The sequence below is a fragment of the Pteropus vampyrus genome, unplaced genomic scaffold (genome assembly GCF_000151845.1).
Source record: "Pteropus vampyrus isolate Shadow unplaced genomic scaffold, Pvam_2.0 Scaffold301, whole genome shotgun sequence".
In the NCBI taxonomy this organism is placed as follows: domain Eukaryota; kingdom Metazoa; phylum Chordata; class Mammalia; order Chiroptera; family Pteropodidae; genus Pteropus; species Pteropus vampyrus.
In genome coordinates this window covers 2094714-2106355 of record NW_011889082.1, presented here as the reverse complement: position 1 = coordinate 2106355, position 11642 = coordinate 2094714, and the positions used below count along the sequence as shown (strand labels likewise).

The 11642-nt window shown below is 38.3% G+C and overlaps 1 protein-coding gene across 1 annotated transcript in view; it reads right to left on the bottom strand.

The window, feature by feature from the left end:
- Window positions 1-11642, bottom strand: part of LOC105303195 (histone-arginine methyltransferase CARM1-like) — a 150213-nt gene that overhangs the window by 71399 nt on the left and 67172 nt on the right. Inside the window, exon 5 of the mRNA XM_011376678.1 lies at window positions 3280-3390. Within this exon, the coding sequence (XP_011374980.1) occupies window positions 3280-3390 (111 nt within the window). The remainder of the gene's footprint in view (window positions 1-3279; window positions 3391-11642) is intronic.

The window sequence follows — 11642 nt, the reverse complement described above, 5'->3', positions numbered from 1 at the left end:
GAAGGGCCTTAGCCCACGGGATCATCTCATGACACCCACGGCAGCAGCAAGGGGCAGGATAGAGGACACAGTTTTCATCAAAGGGGACCAGGCTGTCATTAAATTTAAACTGTGAGAAGATTCTAATCATCCTGGGTTCCAAATGCATTTTTAACTAACCTGTCCTTAGGGCTACATCCAGGGAAGGCCTCCAGGGCAAAAGGGACTTGCAATAATTTCAAGGTCGCCTCACAGTCCCCACAGCATTTGGAAAGCTACCCCTGCCCCCAACCCACCCCATCTGTACATAGAAAAGAAGGATTAAACAATCCAAATGTCTTCTACAGAAGCTAAAACCAAAGGTAAAATAACACTACGGTGCTTTAGAATTCATTAGAATATAGGTTTAAAGGCTTTAAAAATGAAGTCCCTCTGGAAATACTACACAAGAGGCAGATAAGTATAGACTCTCCTCACCTCTGTACCCGTGGTGACAGTCACTCTGCTCATGCTGGGGCCTCTCTACCACCTTTTAATCGATAACATCTAAAGACTCAATGTACATGTCATTGTATAGTTTCTTTTTCACCTTAAAATAGATTCTTCTCTGGTTATATAAGAGAATAGCGTCAATCTTAGGAAATACACACTGAAATGTTTAAGAATAAGCAGTTGTGATGTATATAACTGACTCAGAAAAGAGTTTGTCTATCTCTACCTACAAATATGGAAATATACATACACATATGTGTGTATATATTTGTGTTTGTGTGTGTATGTGTGTGGCGAGAGAGAAGCAAGAGTAAATGATAAAGCAAATAAAGAAATATAAACAACAGATGAATCTGAGTAAAGAGAATTTGGGTAACCTTTGAACTATTTTTATTTTTAAGGTTTTAAAAATAACTATCTAAGGTGTCTCGAACCATCTTAGAATATGTGAGAAAGCAAACTATATGTGAAACAGAAAAAATCCCTAAATTATTTATGCTACTCTTTTTTGCAGGGTGGGGATGGATGTATCTGATAAAAGAGACAACAGATCAATTTTTAATAAAATAGAAGCTGTTTAAATAAAAGGACTTTTTTCATTACTGTTTCTCCTTTATTCCCCAACAAACAGAATCATGGATACAATTTAATAGATATGATTAAACGACTGAGCAGCACCTAAGACAAAGTCCTACACCCCTAATCCTTAAGAATGTATTTTAAGATCTATTAAAATCTAAACAGAGGCATTTTTATCTGTGGGGTTCTCCATAAGTTTATATTCTCCTCTCCTCTTATTTAGAATTCCATAAATAACGTTTACTATGACCGTAAAGAAAAAGCTAAGGTACAAACTGGGAGAAGATATTTTCCACACAAGTAATGGAATATAATTATTATCAAAATATAGAAACCATTTTTGCAAAGGAATTCAAATTAGAAAAACAATTCGAAATAAAAATTGTGGAAAACTTCAACAGGTATTCCGCAGAAGAGAAAGCACAAATGGCCAAAACACTTTGCAAAGATGCTCAAAGTTATCAGCAAGAAGAAATACAAATCAAAACCAAAAATATCATGTCATAAAGAGAAGACTGGCAAAAATTCCAAAGCCTGACAATATCAAGCGCTGACAAAGTTGTAGAACAATGAAACTCTCATTTACTTCTGAAAGGAGGAAAAATTGGTATAACCACTTTGGAAAACAATTTGGCATTATAGAACAGAGTTGAAGGTATGCATGCCTTATAAGCCAACAATTCTACTGTTGGGTATATACTGAGAAATTCTAGCAAAGATACAGTGGGGACTGTGTACAAGCATATTCATATTCATAACAATACGTTTATAATGGAAGCCACCAAAGTCTGCCAACAGTGCACTGGCCTAAGAGCTTGAGGCATTTCATACAAAATAATACTACCCGGCACTGAAGCTGAATAAAGAACAGCTATATGCATCAATAAAATCACTCTTAGGAACATAATGTTGGGTCAAAAAAAAAAAAAAACCAAATTGAAGAAGAACACACATACTGAGATTCCATTTTCGGAAAGTTCATAAAGATTTGTTTTTAGAGATAGAAACATGAGATAAAACTATAAAGAATAACAAGAGAATAATAAGCAAAAGTTCAAGATAGCGGTTATGTCTGCTTTGGGCAGAAAGGAGAAATGATCAGGAAAAGACACATGGACCTTTAATGGAAATGCTAATAGTCTATTTCTTAAAAGAGGTAGTGGGCACATATTCATCATATTGTTATTCTTTACACTGTGTGCATCTAACAAATATTCTTTTGTACGCATCCAATATTTAATAAGAATGACTTTTAAAAATTGTTGAAGAAGCAAATGACCAAAAAATTTCTATCCAAGACTTGTTGGAAGAAGAAAAAGATTGCAACAACATGCCAGCCCTGAGGCCATGGCAGTCTTTCCTTCCAAGCATGCCCACTGGGATGACTGCTTCAGTCCTTCTCTGCTCATTCAATCCAAAACCAACCATCACTCAGAGCTACCAATGGTCCAGGATTAGAAAAATGTTTCATAATGTTCATCAAAAGGAGCAGCCAAGCTTTCTTCTATCATGTGTCCCTGATTAAAATACAGGCATCCTCCCAGTGTGAATGACAAGCACCATGATCCTGTTCACGTCTGTACACACACACACACACACACCCAATCTCTGCAGCTTGACTGTGTTATTATTATATCCAAATATTATCAAAAGCTATTATTACCTGAGTCTTGACTTTAATATTTCTACACATTTCATAACGATAATAGAACACTATATTTAAAGCAAAGCCTCTCTCTATCCTCCAACCAGAAGCTGAAATCTGAAAAAGCTTCTTGAAAGAAAGATACCTGTCTGTGCTCAACGATGTAGCAACAGTCCCTTAAACCAAATGTAAAATTTAAAACGAGTGGTGCAGCTATTGTCAGTATAGCACTTAAGAAAAAAATTAACCTAGCTCCAGGAGGTCTGACTCTTCACCTTGGCAGGTCATTAAAAGTAAGAAAACAGTCATCTCCAAGGGCCAACCTGTAACCCAGTAGATCGGAGGAAGAAAGTTGTGTTATAATTTCAGTATCATAAAGATTTTTAAATAATTGTTTTCATATCAACTACTACAGTGAAGCTGGGCTCCTTCATAAGTAACATCCCAACCCTATTAGAAAAAAAAAAATCAAACTGGTAAAAAATTTTTTTTTTCTAAATTACTTACCTCGAATAGTCCATCACTAAGTCTCCTGAAGCTTACTGAAGACGTAGTTCGTAGCTGCTGTAAAAATAACCACTTACCTCAGCATATTGTGCTACTGAGCTGGCTTCAACTGCATAAACTCTTTTAGCTCCAGCCTGTACAGCAAAAAATGACAGTATTCCTGATCCACAACCAACATCTAGAATGACCTAGTGGGAAAGGAGAAGACAAAAAAATGGATGAAAATACAAACAGGCGCTTGGCTGTTGGCACCGCGCCAACCTTGAGCACTGAGATCAGATTTAAGAGCTAGCTTTGATATTTATAAGTGATCGTACCTTGGCCAAGTTATGAATCTCTATGAGACTCCTTTTTCTCTTATGTTAAAAAGGTTATTAGCATCCATTTTTTAAGTTTTGCTGTAGGCATTAAGTAATATGAAGTGTACATAAAGTACTTGGCACATAACTGGTGTTTTTTCAAAAATAAATATTTATTATTTATTATGTTATATATTTATTATAGTTTCTTTGTAACGTAGATAGCTTTTAGGATGTTTAGGGCCAAGAAAAGTTGAGTATCGTGAACAAGCTTGCTTACCAAATCTGTCAGCATGAACGAAATGAAAACTGTCTCAAATAATTTTTAGAATTGTATGTATTATTATATAGAATTATAATATATAATACATATTATAATAACATGATATATACATATTGTTAGATATAAAAATATATACATAATGTTGAGAAATAACTGAAGATAAAGTCTTTAAAAATCCAAAAGTGAGTTATATACTTTTTTTACCAGGCCCTCTCCACAAAGTTCGGGAAGCTTACATGGAGGGTAGGAGGGTGTTAAGGCAGTAGACAGATGGAATTTACAGAAACTTTTATTCTATTCTCTGTGTTCAGACTTGGGACTTAAGAAAACCACCATTCATTGGCACAAAAGGTCCAACGCTTGGACCTACATGCTGATAGGCAAGAGGTATATAGTACATACTGGGCTGCTCTCTACAAACGCTGAAGCAGAGAACTTGTTTAATCATTGAAATTTCAGGTTATTGTATTTCTGTCTCATTAGTGACTTTTATTCTTAGCATCTTTTAGAACTAGCTTTGAGAAAATCATTTTGCTTGGCTCTAAATCTTTACAATAAATATATGAATACATATATTTATAGATGACAAAACTAAAAATCAGAGACATGGAACAACCAGCTCAAGTTCACCTGGTATAAGTGCAAGAGCTAAGTGTTGAATCTGGACATTTCTGCCTTCCAAGCTCATGCTTCATAAAATCATACATTGCTTACCTAAATTCATCTTTATGAATATGACATTTTAACATAGCAATACCAATAGGCAATATTTGATGAAAATACTTTTTGTAGGAAAACTTAGCCAAGTTTTTTTCTTTTTACATTGATAACAGGAAAATTTTTCCAAAAAACAGGAAATATCAAGAGGTTTTGTGTGTGTGTGTGTGTGTGTGTGTGTGGTATGTGTGTGTGGGGAACTGCAACATCACACTGTGCTGACACAGACACTGTGCCATTATTCTAAGAGAACATGCTGTTATTAATGGGTTCACAGTGCTCACTTATATTAATTCTAGATCTGTGGCTGTATTCCATATGGTTTCCTAGGGTTTGGGTAATTAGGAGCATTACCAACTTAAAATGTCACCCTGTCTCCAGAATTTGCTGTCAGGCTGTCTATACTTTTAGAAATAACTAATATTCACTTTTCTTCCTCCCTAGGAAATACATCATTTTCACATGACCCTGGTCCATTGACTGTTATTTAGGGAGTTGGAGGCCATTAAATTAGAGAGTGAAATCCATGACATACCCCTGCCCCACACAAAAAAATGCACTGCATCCAGAAAACCTTTTCGGGCTTTCTTCAATAAAAAATATAACACCTTAGAATCCATATTCAGTACTAAACGGATAGAAAGTTAAGAGACAATAGAAAATGAATCTGCTTGCTCTGGTGACAGATGCCCTAGATGTCGGTGAATGGATCTCTTTGTCTTTTATCAGTGTGTCATGAAGCACATCCTCGAGCAGTGTTTTTCAGTTCTCTTGATCCTACAGACTGAAAACTAAAGAAATGTTTACCACTAGGAGAGAGAAAGAGAAATGGGATGGGGAGAAAGAGAAAAGGGACAGAGATGGAGAGAGACTGATGTGATTCAACTTTTGCCAAATTAGTCCCTTTGGTAAGAAGATGCTTTGATAGACCCAGACCGTATCCAGAGAAGAGATGAAAAATTACAAACTGAGGCAATTTTCCAAATACCATATGTTGAAACTTAATTTCAAGCCAAAATAATCGTATTCATTTATCTATTTCAAAGCAAATCATAGGCCTTGAAAAAGAATCTGATATTTGTTAATATTATCCAGATAATGCCATCTACTTCCCACTTGTGTGCACATTTAAAAAGTTGACAAGTGAATTTTCAGCCTGGAGCCAGTGGGAGAGGGTAAAGAAGGAGAGGGACATTTCGCCTTCTCTACATAAGTCATGCAATGATGGAAGAGCTTAGAATAAATTCTCTGGTGAAAAACCAATGGTCAAAGCAAATATTTAGGCTTTAAAGGAAATATACTTCCTCAGTCCTTTCCAGCTGAAGTTTCCAAGACTGGGAGAAGAAGGGACATTAGCCCAGATAATTGTGTTACACCTTCTCACATAGCACCTCAGGAAGCCCTGGAGCTACCTCTGATCGTATGTTCTTGTCCTCATAGAACATCATATTGAGCCCATTTTTTTATTCTACCATTGGTAGACCATCACGGGACTAGGTAAGTCTGAGGACCTTGGCAGACATGAAGTTTTACTTTCTTGTCCTAGGGAAAAATAACTGCCCTCAGACAGAGGCAAAAAGAGAGTAACAAAATCCCCTTGTATCTGTAAAGCTGTTTCCAGTTTACAGAAGACTTCCCCGCTGACACGATCTATTTGATATTCATGCCTCTCTGGGATGGAGAGTACATAGTTTGTTGCCATTTTATTGATAAGAAAATTGAGGCTTGGAGAGACTGTTTCCAGCCCAAGGTAACATGGCTAGTAAGTGGCAGAGCTGGAATGTGAATTCAGTGCTCAGCAATCTGCACCATCATGGCTTATGTTTTTTGTGTTTTTTTTTAGCAAAAAAATGAGAGGAAAGGGTGGACTGTGAAGAGATGTAAATCTGATCATATCACACCCTGAATAAACATTTCCAGTGGTTCTATGCAGTTAGAGGAGGTCTGGTCTCTTTGGTGTGTTATCCCTGGGCCTGAGTAATCCAGAAATGACTGACTTTTCCAGCCTCTTTTTCTGTAATTCTCTTCTTCCTTCTTCCCCACATGCCCTAGGCTCAACTGCGTCCCTTTGCCTGATTCTAGACTCCCTCATATACAATCCCCTGTGGTAGAAGCAGCTGATAGCTCACCAAAGGTTAATGCTCTCTCAGAGGAGAGTTGTTGGGAAGCAGCTGCTCAACTAGGGCTGGCATCTACATAAGTCACCACTTCCTTGCATTTACATATGGCCGTGTGATTAGTTCTGGCCAATGGAATGTGAGGGGAACTGATATCACTCCTGGGTCAAGATGGTTAAGGGTCTAGGGTACCTTCTCCACACTTTCTGCTCCTTATGCAGTGGTATTTGAAACCAACTGTTAGACGTGAAAAGAGCCTGAATCCCTAGGTCTCTGCTTTGTGAAGAGCTACTCAGACCACAATAGAAAGGTCATGAGCAAGAAATAAATTTTATTATGTTAAAACACTGAGTTTTGGGAATTAATTGTTTTAGTGGTTGGCACAAACTGACCAATACATTTGCTTTGGGTGCAGCCCCTCATCTCATTTTTCTACCTGGGAAACTCAAGACTGAGTTCAGGTATCACCTCTCAAGGGCACTTTCTCTGGCTTCCCCAGTGAGCCAGTCTAGGCTGGGCTCTCTGGCACCTGGTACGTAGCTCTCGAATAGCACTTACTACAGGATACTGCGAGTATTTTTTACATGTTTATCTTCCCTGCTTAGCCAAAGACAAGAATCAAATCATTTATCTCTCAGCACCTAGCACAGTGGAAAACATAAAAACCAGTAATAAATATTTTTTAACTAAATGACTGAATGGGATGACTCAATGTGGCAGTCCACTAATTCCAACGTCACCTTGAAACATCTCTGGAAAAGGATTATGACTTTTGTCAGCCATTTAGAGTCTGGGAGTGTGCTTGCATTGCAAAGCTCACATCTAAAGGGGATGTACTCAGGATGCCCTTGCCTCATTCAACACTTATATCCTGACCTGCCTTCTGTTTCCTGGCCTATTTCTTGGTCTTATTTCTTATTTCTTGGTCTCCAAGTCACCTCACAGATCTGACACTTTATACTCTGTCTCTCTTCATGATCTCTGCCTTTCCTCCTTGACTATAATCTGAATGTGTCCTTTGGGTCATCTGCTGACTAGCTGAGGCAACCTTCAACCTGGACACAGGCCTTCTTAGAATGTTCTGTGCTCTCTTTTGCCACAGAGCCTTAGTACATGCTGCTCCTTTTGCCTGGGGTGCTCCCCTCTGCACTCGATGATATCAGTCTATGGTAATGCTTTTTTACCTACTTAATGCCTGTTGTGCTAGATCTTTTCTATTTGCACCTCCAGATTTATTCTGCACTCTTCCCCATCCTGTTCTCTGCCAGGAATCTAATCTATATGGACTGCACCAATGAGCTCCTTGCCATTGGGCTCTAGTTGGGATCAGTCAAGACAAAAGACAGCAGAAGGTCAAAGGGGGTGAGGACGGTGAGGTCAGATGATTTTTTTCTCCTCGCTTCCTCCTTCCTAAGTCTACACAGATTGGTTGTGTCCCCCCAAAAGTCACAGCGCTTGTTGGACTTCCGCCTCTTATAGCTATGACCATTCTCTCAGGAATCCAGTAACCACCCCTACCCCTTGCCCCGTTAGTAGTGGTGGTAACAGGTCCCCACTCTTGCTAGAGCCAGGATTCTTGCTAGAACCATGCCATGCTTGTTTCCTTAACTCTGCCCACATATTTGTAACTAGTCCTATTATTTAACTCTCCTAAAACACCATCAGACATGCCATCTCTCTCCTGCAGTAACCCTGGCTGATATACCAAATCCCAAAAAGCTTTCCATCAAGAAAGACTTTCCTCATCTTTGCTCCCCTCCTAGGCTAAGTAAAGTCCTCTAGTGATGCTTTCTATCATCACCTCCTCATATCCTTCCTTCATAACACTCACCACAGTGATGTTTCATTCAATGACTATTTGATTAATATCTGCTCCCTCCCCTGGATTGTAAGCTTCATTAAAGGAGAGACCTCCATTTGTTTCTCACTCACTACTGAATCCCTGATATAATGTGGGGTCTGGTACATAGTAGAGATATTCGCTAAATCTTTGTTGAAAATACTGTACAAGTAATAATGTATCTCGGTACCACATATAGAGAACAGAGTGACAGTCTAGAAAATATGGTGCAAATCTGTAACTTTCCCAAGAAAGTACCTTCTACCAGTATAACACATCAACTCCAATCAAGAGATCTTAAACATTCTTCAAAAGATGACTTACCTTTGACATTGCCATTTATTATTACATTACAATCCAGTTAACTCTACTGCACAATGTTCCCCTACAGAGAGAATTCATCCTCTGCTCCTGGATACACAGGCAATAACTGTAGACCTGGCTAATTTGGGGCATACATGGGGTGGGGTGGGGGATTACCAGAAAATGGTGTGAAATTCCTGACGGGATTAATAGGGAAAAGTCAACAATTGCTCAATAGGTCAAAAGTCTTATGAATTTATTTGTAAGTAAAGTTTTATAAGTATTAAAAAGATAAGATCATCATTTCATTTGTACAGATGATTTTAATTACATGTTCTTTCCTGGGTGAAGAAATCCTGCAGAATGTTTGGAAGGACTAAAAAAGCTCCAAGTGGATTCAAAGCTATTTATTTAGATTTACTAGGTTAAAATTAATGAGGAATATCAAGGTCCATATGAAAGTGTGAAACAAAACTACTGAATAATAGAGTAAAAAATAAAGGAAATATGTATCATTTGTTTTATACTTATTATGTGCTACTTTGTTTGTAGGCATTACATTTTTGTGATGACAACTCTATAATATGAATACTATTATTTCCTCCATGTTGTAGATAAAGAGGCTAAGAATAAGATGGAGTTACAGTCATGTAATTAATAAATGGCAGAGATGAGATTAAAAAAACAAACGTGTCTAACTCAAACCCGATGCTCTTAGCGAATCCCCTCATCTTTGATTCTAAATTATTCTTTTACTGTTCAGGCTACAATAATATTGGTCAGATTTAGCTTTCTTTTTTACCCCAGCATTTTTACAGTTGTCTTCCAATACTGAAGTCCTGATTATGCCACAGTCAATTCCTCAAGTTGTGCCAGTTATTATTTATTCATTTTTTCTTTACTTGCTTGAACAGATCAATGGCTGGTCTAAATCACAAAACCCCAGTTCCCATTTTATATGCCCTATACTTCTAAATTCTGTGTCCTACCTACCTGCACACTTTCACTGTCATCACTGCTTCTGCTCGCCATTATTTTATCACACCGATAGAAACTCCCGCTGTACCACAAAATTACATACCCCATGCTTTTGCACAATGTCTTGCACTTTTATCATCATTGTTCCTGCCGTGGGCTGCCTACCTCCACAGGCTTCATTTCTTCCAATGCCCAAACTATTGACTAACATGTTGACTGAACAACTTCTAGGCAATAACAGAATGAACATAGAATGCACAGCCCTTTGCTGTCCATCATCTCTCTTACCTTTGGTTTTTATCGGAGAAGAAAAATTCTAAATCATCTCAATGGCTGCATAAGACATCATTTTATGGACTTTGCAGCTTAGACTTAAATTATGTTCCAGTAATTATCACTTTCAATATGGCAGAAGAGTTCTGCAGTGATAGCTCCTCATAAAACAGAATTCTACATCTGCTGTGCAGTGAAACTTGCCTTCAACCAAAGGGCCACCTGTATTTCAATCACGCATAATTAATGCTTATGAGCCTCTCTGTTTGATTCTGTCTGGTCTTCTGGCAGGAGATAAACCCATCGCCAACCCTTTAGCCACCTTTCACCAGTTCTCCAACTATTTTCCTCTATTTTTATGGAAGATACAAAGTATGTCGATCACTCTTAGCTGGTCTCCCCTCAATAAACCCCCTTCATATGCTGCCAATGAGACTCAAACTAGTTCACTCTGCTTCTAACCCTGAAGCATTCAATCATTCATCAGACATCTACTAAATGTCACCTTATTATCCATTGTGCCAAGCACTGATAGGTACTGGTAATGCAAAGATGAATAAAGCATAACTGTCTTGCAAGGAGAAAGAGACATGTACCAAAGAAGTACGAAAATGTGTGACAGTGGCAATGTTAGAATTCATACGGGGTTCAGTCAGAGTATGAAGGAGGAATAGTCTACTATTCAAGCCTTTAGCAAAGTCCATAGTTGCTCCAAACTGGCCCTCCATGACACTGTCTTAGAGGGAATGTGAAAGTTTTAGAAATTCAGCCCTAGGAACTTTCTAAAATGCCTTGCATTCAATGGGTAGGCAATCAACCAGGCAGAATTGAATAGTAAGTTAACCAATGAAACCATATCAGTGAAATATTAATCCTTCAAACCCCCCTTTTTTTCCTAGTTCCCTCCCATGCACAGATGATGTGCTGAGAATATCACCTTAGCAATCTGTCCCTTCTTTAATGATTTTGCAAAAGTGCCATCTGGTATGATAGTCATTAGTGCCATTTACCAAATATTTCTGGTTCTCCTTATGGGCACATGGTAGAATTGCACTCCCTTGCCCTTTTGAAATTGGAAGTGACACATGTCTTGCTTAGGCCCATGTAACGTGGTCAGAAGTGACACGGGTCATTTAAGGAGGAAGATTTAAAAAGTAGGGGTGTGATTTGCTTCTCTCTTCTTCTCTCTGTAACAGGAACTAGTCATGTGTCACTAGTCCTTCAGCCTGGGTCCTGGAGCAAAAACGAGACAGAGCACAGCCCTTTGCTAACCCATAATGGACATGGAACACGAGGGAGAAATACGGCTCTGTTGGTTTAAGCCACTGAGGTTTGGGTGTTGTTACAGCAGCATAACCTAGTTTACCCTAACAAGCCTGAGTAAGCCACATCCTTGAAGCACTAATGATTTCGGATTGAGATTCCCCAGTTTTACGTCCGCCACATTCTGATGCTGTGCTAAGACTGCTATGGTAGCTCACTAAATTCTTCCAGTCGCCATGTGTTAAGTGTTTTTATCCCAATTTAAAATTAACCTCGAAAAGATTAAGGTCCCATGCCACCATCTTGAAAGCTGCAGAAATGGGCTTTAAGTACAGATATCTTGACTAGAAATCCATCTATTGCATTA